Raw genomic sequence first — 19,514 nt, 5'->3', positions numbered from 1 at the left:
CTGTAGGTATTGAAATGGCTGAATATGCTAATGCACACGATCCATCCAAATTGTTTTAAATGGTTGAATTAAGTACATTGTTACTGTACGTTGGAGTGCTCTGGCACTCCCAAGTATTTTTGCCCCTATCAAAAATATTCCATCATTTCTATCCTCATCCCTCAAGAGGAAGTGTTCAGAGAAGAGTTTCCTGACTAGAGGGACAAGGATGCCTACCTCTGACATTTAACCCAGCTAGAATAACAACAGAGAGGGTAGGTTGACATCCATGGTCATGGGTAGAGGTGAGCTAATTCTGCAGGTCAGTGCTCTCTGGTTTCTAGGCCACGAACGGCTGTGCGTGCACATCTTCAAGCCCGATCTAATGTGTCCTGCCTTTCAGCAAGGAGCAGAAGTTTAAATCACTGCACAACTCCTAAGGACAGAGACGGTGGTTGTTGTATCCTTGCAAAATAGCACGTAGATATGCTCGTTAGGTACTACGTACAAGTTGGGCAGTGCATCACTTTGGAGGGAACCTAATTCCCCTACAGAATTGCTGTCTGCCTTGTCCAGAAGGGTATTCCACAATGCTAGACAAAATGTTGAATTGCCCAACTTTCATCCCTACCAAACTATTGCCTGGGACAGCCCTTTCCCATTTTTAGCTGTTTGAAACCAATTTTGATTTCCAGCCGATTTCCTGAATGTGCTAGCACCTTAGAACTGGAAAGAACAGTCTTCATTCTGGCTTTGAGGCATGAAAGGCGTTTCCTGCTCCATCACTTCCTCCCTTTTTTTGTAACTCTGGGAAATAATGAGAACAGATTTGAGTCACATTTTTTTGGCATTATTTCTAGGCTTGGTTTTAACTTTGTTTTTGCACTGCCCACGTGATGTATGTGGAGAGAACTTCATCTTGAGGAGACGGACCCCTGTTAGTGGATATGCTTCCACTTACTTACATCCTCTCCTCTTGTACTCAATTACTGTTGATTTTCATCCAGTAGGTTTCTATAGACAGAAAATGCTGATTTGCTCAGCAAATCATGTCTCTCTACCTGAAAGGCTGGCAGTTAAAACCAAGTGCTGATCATAGCCGTGGCTAATAAAGCACCGCAGTGCAGGAGCTTATTGTTGCAGCTGGTGGGTCAGGTTAAAACAACAAAACCTGGAGAATGTGAAATTAGGAGATCAGGTCAGGAAGTTAATGATTTATGCCAATTTGTAAACCAGGCAGATAGGAGCTGTAACCCTAATTAAGCGCCCACACATCTGTGGATGTCGTGGTGAGGTTAGTCACTCAGAACCTATTCACAAATCACACAGCACATTGTACTGGTTGAACTCTTATAAGCTTTATTATCCCAAATGGGAATTAGTTGGATCTCACGAGTTATGTATTTCTACAGAGCTAATGATTACAAATGCTTTTCAGAGAAAACCCACCCTTTTTCTGGTACTGTGTTCTTTTTATGTTATTGTGCATCTGCCCACTCTCCCACTCCCCTCCTACATACCGTTTGTGGCAGCATCACAGGATATTCTGTTTTTCTTAAGTAGCAGCTTCACAATATATTTTCTGTGTTTAGGGGGAAATTGCTCAGTCTCCATTTTTACTGAACAGATCTTGAAAATTTAATCTTCAAACTGATGTCTGCAGAAGGATTTATTTTTAAGATCTGTATATGCAGGGTGATGACAAGCCATTTTCTACTTTTGTTAGTAAAATCTTGCTATCTTAAAACAGAACACTTCTTTCCTGCAGGGATATTAGCTGTGTCAAGTTATTAAGCGATACATACTTTATGTTCTTCTCCCCAGACTGGGTATGTTCTTTCTAAAATAATCTATTGAAAGTTACTTCCCCCCCGCCCCCATGCGATGATGAAGTATTTTTGTGTCTCTTTGAGGTTAGGGGGGAAATGTTTATGGGGCATAATAGTGAACTCATAGAACCGATCTGAAGTTCTTTGCCAGCGATCTTCTAAAGAATATTTGCTATTTCATTATGTCTTACTCGGCAGCAGTTGTTCAATTCAAGCATCTGATTTTTTTTCTCTTGTGTAGTGTGGGTTACAAAGTACCGGTGATTTGGTCTTATTTTCAAATTTCTTGCTTAAGGTCCCAGGAAAAGGTTGGGAAGATGAACGCTTTCCCACTGTATCAAGAAGGTAGAGTCCTAAATTACCAGTTGTTCATTTCTGGTTTACAAGTGATGTTACCTGTGAGGTTCATATGATGTTAAGAAGGCAAGGCAAGCTACAGTCCTATTAAAGAATCCAATTCTCTCCTTTATTTTATCCCTTTGGCTGCCTCCACCTGTCTCACTTTGCTGGTGGCTGTTGCTGCAGCTACTGCTTGTGTTTTAGCCGTTAGTTTTGTGTAGCCTAGTTTCTCACAAATGGGAACAACTGTGAGAAAATCAGCCTGTATGTACAGGGGATCCGGAAAAAGGCTTGGGTGGCACTCTGTACCCTGCTGCTTCTGATGTGTTCTTCTGCTAGAGAAATACATTTTTGATGGAGTGCGCAGATCACTGGCTCAAACACAAAATAGATACCTGTTTTAAAGGTGCCTTTATAGTGCTTTGTAGTTTCCATATATGTAAGTACTTTGTGAAAATTTGGTCTTCGAAATTTGTGAAATTCTCAAAGTGAAACCTTATAGTAAAAGCACAAGCTATCAATAATGGTCAGTTCCATGGTAATAATAAATGAGTTTGGTTGTTGTGAACTGAAAACAACCAAGTTCTGTGGGTACAAAAATACCGTGAGGTCAGGATTAGGCCTGGTCTATGAGCTGTTGTCACATGAAGAGCTCACAGGACATCTGTTACTGATTTGGTGGTGCTGTATTAGAGTGAAATTCACGGTGCTCGGGTCTAGTGGCCATTCAGTCAAATTCAGTCTGAAGTCAAGGAATATATTGCAGAGGGAAACCTGACTAAGAGATTGCTGCTTTGATTTGGTGATTTTTAGTGCTGCCGTTGGTGAGGTCCCATATCCTTAGCTTCTCTGGGGTGGCTAAGCCAGGGATGCAAACATCTCTGCTGTGTCGGAGCGTCGCAGTCCTCCTCTCCCTCAGGACCTGCCTGGAAGAGGCCGGATCAGTGGGGCTGGAGGGAGTTGAAATGCGATCAGCTGTCTGCCAGGGACTAATGTAAAGGCTCTTTTTATCTACACGTGTCCTATTTTGATGAATAAATGCTTGACGCTAATAGTGATGACAGTTATCCAGGGAGGTGAGAGTCGAGCTTTGATATGCTGGTTTTAGCAGGGGGATAAGCAGTGAGGGAATGAGAGATCCATCTGTCTCTAATATTAACGCTATAAATTAACGTCCCAAACCCAAATGGTATCTGGGGCGGGGGTGACAAGGGGAAGACTAATTAACAATGTGTTGTCTCTGTTTCTTTTGGTCTCTGTTGGTCCGCAGCTATAATCATTCTCCATCTTCAACACGGGGTTTCCCAAGTTGTCTTAGGAAGCATCTGAAAGCAGCTTTTGGCATAGAATAATAACGAACAGCACACTCGGTGGTATTATTTTTACCTCCGTGGAGTTGAGCTGAGCGGGGCAGGCTGAGCCCAGATTACGCTGCGTGCTTCCCCAAGCAGCGTCCCCCTCCTCGCTGCGTTTGGTTCGCTGCTTAATGCGGCTCTCCTGATGCAGCCTCACGTGGCTGCATAAAGGCACAATGAGGACTTGAATATTGCAAGCCGTTTCCAGGCGGCTCTCCATGCTGCCTGCAGGTGAGCAGGCTGAGGCTGGTCTCTCTGAGCTCGGCAGCTTTTGCTCCTGGTTTCCTATTGACCGACTCAGCAGTAAGGAAAGCTCGTGAGGAGGAGAAGAGCAGGAAAGCATATGCTGGGCTCCAGCACAGACGGTCGCAGCAGCAGCAAGTCAGTAAGTCAGACTGCACCATTTTCTTCTCGCCCTGCATAAAGGCGATGTGAGAAGCTGAAGGGAGCTGCCCCCTCCTCCACCTGGTGGTGATGCTGAAGTGGAGCCTTCCTCCCAGTCAGAAGACGCAGCCTATCTGGAGGAACCCCAAAAGACCTTTCCAATTTGGTGCTGTGTGTTTAAAGGCCGATTTTTCTTTCTTGGTTTGTTTTTTGTTTTTTTTTTTTTTCTTTTCCCTTTATTATTTTTTTTGCTCACCAGCTAAGTCTGAGGCTTCTCTTCACTTGCAGTCTCAGCCAAGCTGAAGCAGTTTCAGCCTGCTAGCAGATATTTGCCGCCTGCTCTCTGGTTGTGTGTGTGTGGCTGCGAGCACTTTTGCACATCGCGTGTGTGGACGTGGCTCTCGTGCTTCTGAGTTATGGGTGCTGCAGAGGCTGAAGCAGAGCCGTGACCTCTTCTGGGGTGCCGGAGGAGGAAGAGTGGATTACACCGTGAAGTTCTGGCTTGCAGCGAGTGCCCTTGCAGAAAAAAATAAATCACCTGGATATCTGCGTGTGGTGGAAACGGCTTTCTTGAAGCTGGGGTTTTCCTCTCCAAAATGGCTCATGCAGCCGCTTCCATTAAAAAAGTTCGAGAGTCTGAACTCGAAGAGAGGGAGAGAAACCTTGAGAAGGAAAGGAAAAGGCAGCGGAAAATCTCTAGGGCAGATCGGAAACGCAAGGTATGAGGGGAAAAACAGCCCCCTTCTCCCTTTCCACCCCCCCGACCCTTCTCTTTCTGTGCAGTGCTTCACAGGTGTTTTTTGCCCTGTGTAATGCTCTCCCCTTCATTTTCCTAACCTTTCATATCATATTTTCCATTTGCATCCCTTCCCACCATCTCCGAACCCTGCTGTGGGCTTAGCCCAGCTGCAGTGAGGTTGGAGATTGAAGTGCTACCAGTCATGGCAGTTCACAGCTACACAGGGAACGTGCAAATAAAGATGGCCATTGGCACACCAGTATTGCCCTCTTCCCTTCATCCCCAAAAGGGCTAGAGTTGCATGTCATCATTCAGGACCCAGGTGTTTCGAGTGTCCAGCTGATCTGAAGAAGTTGTCAGGGAGGGAGGTGGCTGCACTTGTGCTTTGCAGCGTGAAGGTGCAGTTCTGTACTTCCCGACAGCATTTTCCCCCCATTTCCCATTTTTAGTTCCAGTCCCCACATCACCAGCAATACTAAATGCTGCGTGTAAGGCCTGTCTTGTGGTGCTAGGCGTATCAGCTGAGTCGTTATGCAGTTAGGTATCAGTAACTGAGCCTGGGCTAGCAGCCGTGATTCAGTGTATTTAGACTGTACACTGCAGGTGTATTTTTCTAGCTAGGGCCTGAAACAAGTCTGCAATGTATTGGTTTTTTGTGTCTGTTGCTGGTGGCAATCTTTGATTCTGTTAAGGCATACCTATTTAGATGCTTCAGATTTTGGGGAGGTTTTTCCTAATTTATAACTGACTATTATTTTTCTTCTGTGTTAGAAATGAGGAATGACATCTCCGATTGCCCGGGGGGGGGGGGCGAGAACAAAAAAAATCGAGAGAGAATTTATTTGCCACATCACTCTGTAGTTTCCAAGGACACAAATAAAATACAGTAGTGGAGAAAACATTAAAAAACCTGAAGGTTCTGTTAAGGCTAGCTTTAGGACTGTATTACATTGGGAGTGCCTGTGTTAATGCCTCCTCATTGCCATTTCTTTTCTCCCATCTTCAGAATCTCTGTAGGTTGTGGTATGCATTAACTCATTCACTGACACCATGTTTTGATCCATTCTTCATAGATTTCTTCTGGAAGGGATACTATCCAGAGACATAATCTGTCCTTTCTTTTCTTTTCTGCTACATTGCATGTAAACACAGATCTTTCTGTGGAAAGAAAAAGAATAGAATCCAGCAATGTAATGTTTGAATTTACGGATTCTTTTGGCAGATCTCTAGGATTCAGAAGCCATCTGCTCCCTTGGCATACCTGGGAAAATCTGAGTTCATTTTACATTCAGGCTTATGGATTTTCATATTCTGAACTGCATGACTTAAATAAAATTACTGAGGCTGTTTGATACCTTTGGGACCTCTGGATGTGATCTCCCTGACTTTTAAAAGGCTCTCTTTGCAGAGTTTATTAAGCTGCATTAGAATTCTCTTTATCAAAACAAGAATGTAATTTCTAATGTATGTAGTGCTTCAATGCTGGGGCAGAGCTGCTTGGGGCAGATTGTGATTACTATCCTAATCCCCTAAATGGGACACTGCAGCATAAGGTAGTTTTTGCGATTACATTTTTGATTGTGGAATTCTCTGCAAAACAGTCTTTTTAAAAAATTTATTTAATGTGTGGATGACCTTGCTGGAGGTTTGGTGTCCGTCCCCCCCCCCCCATGTTTGCCTAGCACCTGTCTCAGTTACTTCATCACAGTGTGTGTTGTTTTTCCTGATTTTCACATATCCTGTTTCATCAATGTGTTTGATTCAAGTGTGTATTCTACTACTTTAATTAAAGCTGGATAGAATTAATACTGCCCCTCCTGCTATCTCTTTTTCTGGAGTGCTGCATATCCCTGACTGCCAGTAGACAGGCTCAGGCCGCATTCGTGTTAGTAATAATGTATGATGATGCAGGCTCCTAATCAGATTTTCAGATCTAGGAAACGCCAATAGTCTTTGCTTAGAAAATATGGAGAATGCCTTAACGTTGTTTGCATTTCTTTTTTAATATTCAGCGATGGCCTTCGCTCCTGTCTCCCTTTTACTGCGGCTGTACCTTGCTGTTACATAAACAAGTGCTTGGCTGCACCCTAAACTTGCCTTCAGATGGTATGGGTGTGGGTTAGGCCGGGCATCTTGCCTCTTGCTCTTTCTGCATGAGACATACAGGAACACAAGTATGACTTTGTTTATGTTTGTATGTATACATGCTTACACTGTGCAGAATGCATAGTGTAGAGCACATTAGATATGTGAATATGTATACACACACGCTCATGTACACAATATACACAAACCATATATGTTATATATAATATTTGTATTTATTAATCAATTTAAGAGAGATACATGTATCTGAGAGAGATATATATTTATATATATGTCACTTCAATTGCTGAAGAAAAATAAATTGTTCGACTGTGAAATGTGACTATCTCCTAGTAGGTGCAGAGCCCTCTCAGTATTTGTTGACTTCCTTGGAAAATGGAGGCTATGAACAAATTGTATGTGCACCCAAGAGCCACAAAATGTAAAGGAGTATTGTCTGATTGCTCTCGGCACTTAAACTCTTTATATGGGGAATATGGTCTCAGCTTTGTGATTTATTTAAAAGCTATTGCATTGCAGTGACTGGATTTTCAGTACAACAGAGATCCATTTTGTTTGTAGGAACTATAGTGAGAGGGGGAATATGCTCACATAAGGTATTGTGAACTGTGTTTTCAAAATCTCATTTGGATATATGCCATGTACCGATACATGCTGTGTGCGTGAAGTGCTGATTTGGGATGGAAACTTTTTCTCTGAGCCTGGAACATCCTGATTATGCAAAAGAGGATAATGAAGGGCCATGACTTCAGCTCTTCCACTCTGCCAGCATGCTGGGCATCTATTAGTACTGTCCCACGCTGCTTCTAGCTTCCAGGGATACTGGGATACTGCAGGGTGTGGGATCTTTGTGCCTTTGCCTCTTCTCTTGAGTATTTTGCTAAATGATGTTTTGCAGTATGATCATCATCTGTCTTGATAGCAGCATTACAAACCATGGCTGTAGCTTCTGCTTCTGTAGGACCAGAATGTTCTTAAATGTCATCATGTCTGCTACTGGACATAGCTCTGGACAATAACAACTCCCTGGCCATTAGCACAGCTGGGAGAAGGGCCAGCATCAGCAGCATTCTTGCTCAGATGATGTCTTTGCAGTCCTTAGACATCTGTAGTTCTTTAAAAATTAACAGAATTATTCCACACCCCAAAATTGGAAAAAGGTGTTTGAGGGCTGAAGACAAATTTCAAGACCCTCTCCTGCATTCTTTCTGAGACTGACTTGATTGCTTTTTAAAGCCAGTTGACAAGAGTCAGCTCTGCTCGTCTTGCATTCAAGTGGGAAATTTCCACTTTTATGCATGCAATCTTTTCTTGCACTGTTGAAAACCACATACTGACGCAAATACACGTATGTAAACAAAAAACCCAGAGCGGCCTGAATAGTTACACGGGTACCCGAATGTATCAAGAGCATTAAAAGCCAGGTAGTAACACAGGAGGTGAGCAGCTTAAAATATGTAGAATTTATTGAAATTTAGGCATGACTGATTCTATTATACCTAAATTCAGGATGTGTAAGGCCCAGCTCCACTTGCCTCGCAGTGTCTTTTGAGATAGCTGAATATGGCTCATGTTTTGTGGAGTGAGGAAAGGGAAATGGTGTGATTACGTGATGGTCACTCACTGAGTCAGCAGCAAAGCTGGAATTACAGTCTTGGAATCCAGCTTCCTAGCCCCTGGCAGTATGTAACACATACTTGCGTTTCCCTGTCTAAAATGCTTTTCAAAGCAGACAGAGCTTCCTGTCTTTGCATGTGACAAGTGTTTAAAAGATTTTTGAAAACCCACAAAAAATAAAACCTTAAACCAAAAAAGCTGTTATCGAAAACTGATTTTGCTGCCAAACAAAACTGATTTTTGAATGTACAAACATGGGAAGCTGTGGCCTGTTTACCCTTTTACCATCAGTGATGAGGGCAGAGTTTCACCTCTGGGCTCTACTGGCAGTAGGTGGGTATTTATTTAGTATTTAAATACACAGTTTAAAAAAAGTTTTTTAAACTTTTATATCTTTTTTAAAGGCCAGGCTCCTGAGTCCAGCATCCTCCAGCATTAAATGTCCCACAGTCTCTGGAATATTCACCATTGCTTGCCAAAAGAGATTGGGAAACAATTGCTTCTCGGTGAATTTTGTCCTTTACTTGGCACCCTAGGCGCTTTCAAAGCTCACACAGAGCTGCTGCTGCTAGGCAGTATCTGCAGAAAGACAAGGGTGGAGGGAGAAGTAAAGAGCTGCTGCTGTCAGCATAATTCAGGTGTGTATGGGGAAGACCCAGTGTTCAGTAAATGGCTCCCATCATGTAGCTGCAGAAGACAGGGACTGTTGTTTTCCTTCAACAGCAGACTTTTTTTCACATTGCCATCTCCTTTTTCACAAACTGAATATGAGAAAGAACTCTGATGTTACAAAATTCATGTAGAAAATGATGTCACATTTGTCTCAGAACCAGGTAGAAAAGCCCATTTGAAACTCGGGTGTACCTTCCGCAGGGGAGGTGGGTGTTAGTCATCTGGTATGTGGGCTCTGTGCTGAGGCTGGTAGCCACGAAGTTCATCCCTTTGGAAGGGCCAAAGCTTCAGTGAGGAGGGGAAGTCATGGAATTAATGAGTGCTTGGGCGTGCTAGAAAAAGGTATCCCACGGAGGAAGTCATGTGGACATATAGTTCTTCACTCTTGCTTGCTCCTACTTTGGTTCATAGATGCCAAACAGTATCTCACCTGGTGTGAACATGCCACAGGATCAGCATAGAGTTTGTGTTGGGCTAAGGAAGAGAAAGAAAGTCTCTCCCTGTTTAACCTCTGTGTGCTTGAAGCTTTCAAGATCTATTGCAGCTTTAACCTCCTGGTTTTGCTTTAGCACTGAATATGTCTTGTCTGTTCAATGTTTTGTTCGTTGCCTTGGCAAACATCTTTGTGATTCACTAGGATTTCTAGATGTTTCAAATGCCTGTTCAGCCATGAAAAAAAAAAAATCTTTTTGGTGTTTTGTAACTGAGTGTTTGCGTAGGTGGTGCCTATTCCTGATGCCCTTTGAGCATTCACCTTCTGGATCTCAAACTTCTGTTTTCATTATGTAGATATTTCTTGGCATGAAAATAAAACCCCACTGTTTGCTTCTTTCTAAAATGGAGCTTCTTTTGATGACGTTGCATTTCATAATAGATTGGTATTCACTGCTTCAGTTTCTAGGTGTCCTATCTGAGGGGTGATAGGCATGTGACTGCAACACTGCTGAAGCTTGCAAATACTCGCCTGTGCAGGCACTCTGCGTTTAACATCCGTGTCCCATTCAGTACGTCTTTCTCTGGCGAGTTAGCTGCTAAGTTCACTGTGGGTTTAATCTAAATGAGGTAAACCAAGTGGGACTCTAAAATGATGGCGGATTAAGCTCTGTTCACCTTCCTGCAGGTACAGAATGTTACCGTAGCGCCAAGTGTCATTATTTCTCTACTCCTCTTTGAGACTTTCGCATTGCTGGCCATAATTAAACTGGGAACAAATACACAATATTCTGAAATAAAGCAAGCCAGGGGTTGTAATAAAGACTGGTGATCTCCAATTCCTGTAATTCTGATGGGAAAGGAGCGATCTCCACTACAAGTTTAAATTTGCTCACCTTTATGTTGTTGTCTAAACATACCATGATTTATATGTGATTTTTAAATTTAATTTCCTCGGTAATTTTTGAAAGACGGGACTTATTTGGTCTTAATATAAATCATGTGTAGACAGTATTTCAAAACACAGATCATTTACCTAAGTGTGGTTTTGGTATCTTGGGTAAATATGCCTCTTCGCAGCTTTATACTGAATTAATCCATACCTGGAATACAGGAGCAAATATTGTCTCAACAGACAAGATTGTGGGGTAGGTTAGTAGATAGGTATCATGAAATAAAGATAGTGGTGATAATTTCTTCTTGCATATTCAATGAAGAGAAGCATGCTTGGGCTTGAGTCTAAGGCTCATACTGCACACACGTTGCACCCACTGGTACTTGTCCCCTCCGACTAGTCGGTGTGATGGGCACAGGAGTGGTCTGAATCTTAGATCCTCTCTCGCTCCCTGCTACTTGTGCAGGGAGGCATGGGGTGAATGAGGGAAATCGAGCTATATTATAATCCTTTCACAAAGGTTGTAACAGTTTTCCCCCTTATTTGCCTCACAAGAAGATGGGGCAGGAGGAATAATTGGGAGGGGGACATCTGACTTACTGGGGCCTCCAGAGCTGCTACTTGGGTGGCAGCTTGTACACCGCTCCTTGCTGGTAGCTGGGGCTACAGTTCTCCTCTAGCCATGAGGAGATGGAGCGATACAAATATGTGTATATATCTCTTCGCTTCTTACTCCTACCTTCCTTCCCCCAATGGCGATAAACCATTGGGCTCACAGCTCCGTTGTGTCAGATAATGTACACAGGAGGAGGAAAATGTGTTCCTGGCACACTCAATCCTTTTGCATTGTAGAGCCTGCTTTGATGCAATCCAATTTAATGGTGTACACTTTGGATTTTATGGCTGGATTGACTTATAATGTGATTGTTTCCATAAAGTTAGGAAAGTGTCCAAAAGGTCTAAGTTTTCATGTCTCAGTTTATTTCAGTAAAAAGAACTTTTGCTGAACTTTAAAAAGAGCAACCGAGAGCAGAAATGACAGCACCTGCCTACAGTGACTCCACCTATCTGGTGTCTACAAATTTAACAAGTGTGAATCCTACTTCTCAGGAACCATGAGTGATTAAAAAATTTGAGAGAGCATCTACGCATTGAGGGAAATTACCCCGATAAACTTTTATGGCTTTTTGTTTGGCTTTGTTTACCTTCTCATAAAATGTCTTGTTATGTCCTTTAAATTGGTGACAGTTTCTGCACAACTAAAAGAATTATTACTTTATGTTTGGGCAGTTTTATGTTAAGCAATTAAAAAAAAAAGTGTTTAATGGGAAATTTTGCAAATGGAGGTCAAGAGCTAAAAAAGTAATGTAGATGTCAGATGTTAAACTGTGAAATATCAAGCTTTTAGGAGTCTGGCTTCTGTAATTTAATCCCTCAGGCTTTTCCATTGAACTCCTGGGGAGAGTTTGGCACCTGAAGTAATAGTGGCATATGAGCATTGAGAGATCACACTTCAATGGTGAGATTTGGAGCCATGCCCTGGTGTATATATTTGCCAACATATAGTGCATCCAGAGCGTGGAAACGGTGAGTAGGTCCATAAGCAGTATAGTAGGAGTATTGCCATTCAAACAGCAATTTTTTCCCTGAGATGGTGTTCACTCCAGCAAAGACTCACACCCCAACTGGAGCATGTTTCTGGGGATCGGGAGTGTGGGAAGCATCATGGGCTGCATCTGACCTGTGATAGAAATTGTTTTTCAGCCTTTTTGTTGCAAACACGCATTAGTATTGTTTCAGAATTGAAACAAATGTGCTTTTATAAATATGTATTACTTGGTCAAGTGTCTATTTGAATTTCTTCCTGTTTAGTCAACGTAGTGAAGGTGGAAAGAAGAGTTCGATGTACAATTTGGGATGCTGTCTGATATTTAACTCTTATATGATGACTTTAAAGCAGTTTTAAAACTACTTTAGTGCTAATGCCTGTGAGTGAGTCGTTGTGTAAATTGGAGGTTAATGAGGTGGCTGGCAGTCATCCCTTCAAGTCCTGGTCATAATCAAGTAAGAAAATACAGATTTAGGAAGTGATCTTCATTAGTCATACAGAGCCATGCTAAAGATATTATGAAGAATAGAACTAAACAAAGTATAGATCTGCTATCAGTAATTAAGTGTTTTCTTGACCAATGTCACAGAAAACTTTCCCCTTTAAGTATTTTTCTGTACTCGTTTCCAGTCAAAATATAGAACATGTTCCAAAGCAGAGACCTGAACTTGTCTTTATTTAGAAAAAGATTCCCTGATGTCAGAAAGAGTTGTGAGTTGTAGGTCAACAACGTCAGTCCTGTAGCATTTTTCAGGTGTGATGAAAAACCTCTGTTCCCTGTAGGATCTGTTCTCGTCCTAACAAAATGGTGTGTGAATTTCTGAAGCTACTTTTAATTTTTAAGAAATTTTATGTGTTTTTGTGACCTTGTCATCAACTTTGTCCGAACTTAATATTTTTCCTTCCTCAGAATTTTATCAAAATACTACAGCCGGTAATAAAATAGATTTCCATACTTTATTGACTTGACTCTCTATGCTCACAAAATATCTTTTGTGTTACTTCTTGAGAATGTAGGTGTTACTTGAAGTATTTTTAAAAATAATTCCTGTTCTCTACATTGATTCCAATTCCTTTCTGCAGTCATTGTGGCACTGGGTAGTTTTGTTTGAAAAGCTGTCTGACAAGCTTCTCTTCCCTGACTGGAAGCTTCTTTAGAGGAAGATACACAGTTTGCCAAGAACTGCTTTCCTATACTTAACTGCATCTTGATGAATGCTCCTGTTAGCAACCTGTTAGTAATCCTTTAGTGTTAGACAGCTAAAATCAATGGTTTTTTTCCTTACCAGTCTGTGGAGATGTCCAGGTGTAAGTAGGAGTAGATAATCCACACTGTTACACAACTGTGTACAATATTGGAGCATATAATATGAATTACTGAAATCTGCTAAATGTAATTAAGTAAATTTCGGATGGTTCAAAGAGTTGGCATTGTACAAATTGTTAACATGTTGGCACTGTTCAAGGGTTTTCTGTTGGTAATTGTTTATAAAAGTTCCATACATTGTAAATAGATTTAGTATTTTGCTGATAGCTTTTCAGGGATTGCTTCAAAACCCTGTTAACACTCATTCCTATACTAAGACCTTCCACATACGGATCAATACAGGTTAATTGCTACCTGCCCTTTTACACATGACTGAAAACAAAGGCTGCAATTAAAAAAAAGTCTGTAATTACCATCTATTTGTTGATGCTAATGAAGAATTTAGCATGTTAACCTCTTCAAAATATAGCATGTTTATTAGCTACTTAGGGCTTTGGAAAAGGGACGGTTTTAGGGAACTGAGCCTAAATAGGTTTCAGAGTGCACATCTGAGAACTTTTCTATTTAAGGTCAGCTTCTCATCCTCTAGCAAAATTCCCACCATAGCTGGTGGGGATTGTATTGCGGACTCTCTTCCCTTTCTGATGAAGAGTGAATAAGAACAGAAAGGGAAATAACACTAGATTTAAAAAGTTACCTTGTTTGCCCATGCACTGAAAAAGTTCATTGAGACTAATAGTCTACAGAAGAGATGGTTGGATCAGGTCATGAAAAACTTGTAGTGTTTCATATTTAGAAAATATTAATGTGATGCTATTGTTGTACGTGACCTGAGGAAGGGTGTGGATTTCTCTTTCCCTGATAATTCAGATCTGCATTCTCTTTATTTCTGTGTGTAAAATAAAGCCAGTGTTGAGAACCAGTGTTCACCTAAAATGGATGTAGCTCTTATTTCCCCAGGCTGGTAGAAAATTATTTCAGCCTATAAAATCATAATTGCAAACCTTTCTAGGCTGTTTTAAGTTTAATAATTTAAGCTTATTTTTAATTATTTACTCTTTCTGGCTTATGCTATGTCAGGATGTCTAATAAGGACACATCACTCCTCAAAACCAGTGAAGCTGACAATGCAACAGGAGACTTGAACAGATAAAAGCTAGTTAGTGCCTCACTGCTCAGGCCATGGTTTAGTCAGGAGCAGCTGGACCTTGTTGAGCCTTCTTACTCCCCTGCTTCATTTTTTTTTAAAGGCACCGATGCAGCAGAGAGGAAAGAAATTACATGCACAGTGTTGATAATACTGTCACTGCTGTAGCAATAAGAGGCAGTAACTAAGATGTACTAAACAGCAGAACTTCAGGACTCGATCAGCTAACGAAGAATAGTTATGCTCGGCAAGTACTTTCCATTTTTGCTGATGAATGGGGTACTGGATATCAGAGCTGCCTGGGGGAAAGGAATTGTTGCTGTCGCCCACGTCTCTAGGCCTGGTAGACTCAATTCCACTTAGTTAAGTCAGGCAACAGTGTAAGTTATCTGTGTTTTAGCCTCTGCACAGGGTCTCCACAGATTTAGTATTAGCTCTGTTTTGTCACTCTTGGAAAAAGGTTATTGAAATAAGACTGTTGATCTCTCTCATTATAAAACTTACATTCTTGCACCAAATCAAAAAAAAGTACAAAACTTTATGTAACAGCGAAAGAAAAAACTGTCATTTTCCAAATGGTACCTCTTTCTTTTTATGTTCCTCATGGAAAAAAATGATGTATGGATAGGTATATTTTGAAAGTATTTTGGTAGAGTGATATGACTTTGCAGGAGCAATTCAGTAAAATTTAAACCGCTGATGTGAGCCTTAAATTGACATGCCAAGCTGCTGTGCGCAAAGCAGGCTTGGCTTTAAGGATTATGGAATCATTTTGCAAAATGGCATCTGCTGGAGACAAAAAAATGAATTAGATTTATCAAAAAAAGAAGTTAGTTTGACTGGTCAGTGGCAATAGCAACTGATGTATGGCTGCAAAATTTTTTCTGAAGAAATGCATGAAGACTCCATAGCAACTAGATCAAATATGTGCTATAGTCTAAATACTGTCGCTGTGTTTTCTGTGAAGAAGCCAGCCTTCACCCACTGACACCGCACCCACGCTGTCTGCGCTGCTCAGCCTGATTGCGTTTGGCAAATGGCAACTTCAGCGAATGACCACTGCATCAGGGTTATTTTTAGGACGATGAAAAATTCCCTGAGTCGTATTTTATTTCCTTTTCTTGATTATCACAAGGACAGCACAAAGGCTGCAGCATTTTCTGGAAGATAGATAAACCACCCAGTTGCTTCTTGGGTAATAATTTATTTACTAACTTCTCTTTCCTCAGATACACGCGCTAGCAGTATGTACTTTAATAGAGCTGTTTCCCTGAAGCAGTGCATGGTATTACACTGGTGAATGATGAGGCCTTGAAAAAGGTTTCCCAAACAAGTGAAATCAGAAATAATTAATAGCTGTGCGCAGAGCTAGCTCTGCATTGCAGCATGAGTTCTCCCAGACTTAAGGAAGCATGTGCTTGGCCGTCTTCCCCAGTATTTCTGCGAAAGCTTAGCCCTTAACCTATTTGTTTTAGTATTTGGTTCTCTTCCCTGTGCCTGCAGTGTGGCATTGGTGATGAAAAAGCAGTTACGGAAGGAATGCCGATAGGATACAGTTATTTGCAGAGGTAAGGTGCCAGGACCACCGACGCAGGGCTGTAGGCTCCTGCGTAGCTTCGAGTCACACTGAGCATTTGTCCCTGCAGCTTTTGTTTTTAACTGTTGGTACAGTGCTCTGACGTAAAGCTTAGCGCATGTTTGCTCTTAGCAGTGCTTGGTAACTTCATTAAAATGGAGGAATGAAAGGAAATTCTCTAAGGGCAGCTTAGGAGGAACCAAGGTATTGCTTCAGCTTATGAATGTGTAGGTAGTAGAAAAGGCTAATTAACACCAGTTTCATGTTTATCGCAGTTTAGCCATTTTGTAAGTCATCTGGGTGGCTTTAGCAGTGCATATTCCTTTATTTTGAGCAATAAACCATCATTACTTTGTAGTCTTTATGTAGTTGTAATACCAATCATTGGTCCAGAAGCCTGAAATGCAGGAAGCGGTATTTGATCCTTTTTTAATGTAGCTGATCAACCAACTTTAATATGCAATCTTAATGTTACGAAACCAGAATGCTTGAGAGGAACCAGCCTCCTTCTGGAAAAGGCTTTTGAGATGGACAAGGATGCTTTAGAGATAGGGAACTGTAATTAAAGGTTATAAGAGAACACTTGGTTTTATAACAATATAATCTTAACTCATTGAAATCCCTGAAAGATTTGCTAATGATTTCAAGAGATTTAGGATTTTTTTCCAGAAGATTTCAAACAGGAGATAATTCACCTCATATTACATAACCATCTTAGTGCTTTATATTTTAAAATGTAATTTGTGAACGTTTGTTCAATTTCTGTAATATTGCTCTGTGGTAGAAAGAGAGATTATTTATGGTGGAAAATAATGTTAAGCAAATATACCTTGAGGACCAAAATGTTCTTTAGAGAAGTCTTATGTTCTGTGACCTGTTCAAATTACCATGTTGTTGGCACGAGGAGAGCTTTGGTGTTCTGAAACTATTTATAAATTTAGTAACGTTCTAAAGATGATGATTAAAATAATTGGAGAAGCAGAAAGAGCTCGAAAGTCACAAATGGAATTAGAGAGAAATTGGAAAAGGCAGAGGGATAAAATGAAGGCAGTTTTTCCCAACACCAGGAACTTGAGATGTTCATGTGCCATCAATGTAATGCTTTTTGAAGAATGAGTGTGCTTGCTTCAGCCTTGCAAAGGAGCTAGTGCACTTCTAACCCACTTGAACATAAATTCTAAATATTGTCCTCTGGTTTTACTTTTGAAAGTAATTTCCAGTAGTTGAGGTCCTTCCAATCAATGGTCCTTTAAGTTTCCTTAGGTAACTCAATTAAGCAGTTCAGGAAGGGCTATCTGCAGTATGGTTTGCTGCCTATTTGAACTTACAGTCTCCCCTTACTTCATAATAGCGTATATGTAGCTAAGTGTGGTGCAGTCCCTACGATGGCAAGACGCTTCTTCCAGTTGTATATGAGCTCCTGTGATAGTCATACTTTATAGAGAGGGATAAATGCGATATACATTTTAGTTCCTTTCTGTGTGTGCTGAGGTTATTTAAACTGTATTACGGCTTCTTAAACTGTTATGTAGTCTCTTATATCTTTGAATTCTTTGAGGTTATTGATACAGACACTTGTTGGTACTTAAAGCCTTTAGGGTTTTGTGGCGGTGGAAGACCTCTATTGTCAGTGAGAAATGGGATCAGAGAATGAACAAAAATCTTCGCTTCCTAAGTACCACTTTAGGGCATCTGTGGCTTTACCTAGGATATTTGTGCAAGGGTTAAAACCAGGTACATCTTCACTGTGCAAAGATAATGCAGCGTCAGGTGGTGGTCGGTGATTAAGCAAGAATAAGAATAAAAGTTTTGCTACTTGTAGATAGTTTTTGTTTGACACACGGAATTTTCCTATAGAAACCATCCTGCAGTGGACACACAGAAGAGTTATTTGAATATATATACATATAAGTTATTTTAATTAATAGTCCTTTTTTAATGTGGGTGAATATTCAAAGGAGCCAAGAAATTATTGAAGCATCCAGCTGAAGAATATTGGAAAAGCATCTGAGTCGTTTCAAAAAAGCAATTAAGAAATTGTGCACAAGCTTCTGTCCCAATAGCATAATGCTAAATATGTAGGACAGGGTGGTGTTTAGCCCTTACACGAACAGAATTTCTGCTATGTAGAGTGAAAGCTTGACTTTGCAGAGATTTGGAAAAAGTTACTAAGTGTTCATCATTGCGGAAGGTGAAACATGGTCCTCATACTCCAAAGCAATTACATAGTGCTGCAAAATTGGAGCCGCGACCTTTTTCTTTTCAGAGTTGGGCAGAGGGAGTTTTGCTTTTCTATTTGCAACATTTTTACTCCAAGTCTAAAAAAACACACCCACCCCCCCCCCCCCCCCCCCAATACTTAAGAATTGACTATTCAGTGACAGGCTTACATACTTTGAATTTTTAATTATATTTACACCTTTGTATTCTTGCGTTTTCTCCTATTCTTCCACATAAAATATTCTGCATTATAGAATTGAAGGTTTGCCTCATACTGTGCTAGAAGTGGCATATTCTCCCTTGTGATGAATATGTGACTTCATTTTGTACTATATAGCTTACGGAGGGAGCTTAAGTAAAAGGGGACAAAATTCTCTGATTTAAAATGTGCTGTTAGAAATAGTACATGTAATGTAACTGGGGAGGGAAGAAAAGAAAAAAAGCGTGTATTGGAAACACCCAGCATAGACAGAAATGTTGATGTCCTCACTGCTTCCAGGAGGACTGAGGATGCCTGACCATTGATCGACAATGCCACAGGTTGAAGAGAATCTGGGTGACAGAACTGCCACGGGGTTTTCCTTCTTTGATTTTTGTCCTTGACAGTCCTTTAGTGCAAGAGGGAGTTGGAGCAATGACTGAGAGCGGACCGCCTGGCCAGGGATAAACTGATCCTGTTGCAATCCAAAGGCAAAGATCGCGTTGACTTCAGTGGGTGCCGGAGCAGGCTTATAGAGAATGGATAAGAATAGCCAAATATTCGTTTAATCAGACAGCTGCTTCCCTTGTATGTGGTGTTGATATCCTCCCATAAATGAGTCATCTTTGCAGTAATAAAAAAAGAATTTCCTTTGTCACTTTGAATGCGGTAGGACTGTTCAGGAGTCTCATGTAGGATCTGAGGTCTTTCACTTAATATTAATTTTGACTGGGAAACGTTAGCCTCTTCAAGTATTTTATTACAGAAAATCAGTTTGGTTTAGAGTATTGTTGCATAATATACGTACTTTTACTTATCTGGTTTTCTTTGGCTATTGTTTAGCCTGCAATGTAAATTTTTTTTTTCCCTGTTATTTTTACTTATTCTGAATGTAAAATGCAAATTCAAGTGGGGGTTGTAGTCTGTCTGATGAAGACCTGGGACCGGCGGCTTTGTCAGTGACCTCCTTCATGACCTCATGGTGAGGTCTGAACCTGGCTGAAGTTCACCTTCTGTGTATGTAAAATGAAAATAATCGTACTTACTTTGCCATACAATTAATAATACTAAGGCAAGTATTACGATTATGTTAGAATGATTATAAATACTTATTGCTTTTAACTTCTATGAGACATTTTGCTTAGAAAA

At 40.8% G+C, this 19,514-nt stretch overlaps 1 protein-coding gene across 21 annotated transcripts in view; it reads left to right on the top strand.

The window, feature by feature from the left end:
- The window catches only part of ANK2 (ankyrin 2), a 381,284-nt gene that overhangs the window by 178,003 nt on the left and 183,767 nt on the right, over window positions 1-19,514 (top strand). For 4 of the 21 annotated variants that reach the window (XM_069808594.1, XM_069808332.1, XM_069809314.1 and 1 more), the window contains exon 1: window positions 4,128-4,605. The exons of 15 other annotated variants lie outside the window; for them this stretch is intronic. In XM_069808594.1, the coding sequence (XP_069664695.1) occupies window positions 4,483-4,605 (123 nt within the window). In that variant the 5' untranslated portion in view covers window positions 4,128-4,482. Of the gene's footprint in view, window positions 1-3,686; window positions 4,606-19,514 lie in introns of those variants that run through there. 2 more of the 21 variants (XM_069805836.1, XM_069806548.1) reach the window with 2 other exon arrangements.

Source organism: Haliaeetus albicilla, chromosome 1 (genome assembly GCF_947461875.1).
Source record: "Haliaeetus albicilla chromosome 1, bHalAlb1.1, whole genome shotgun sequence".
Classification (NCBI taxonomy): Eukaryota; Metazoa; Chordata; class Aves; order Accipitriformes; family Accipitridae; genus Haliaeetus; species Haliaeetus albicilla.
The sequence above is the reverse complement of the archived record's forward strand: the minus strand, read 5'-3'. Positions and strand labels throughout refer to the sequence as shown.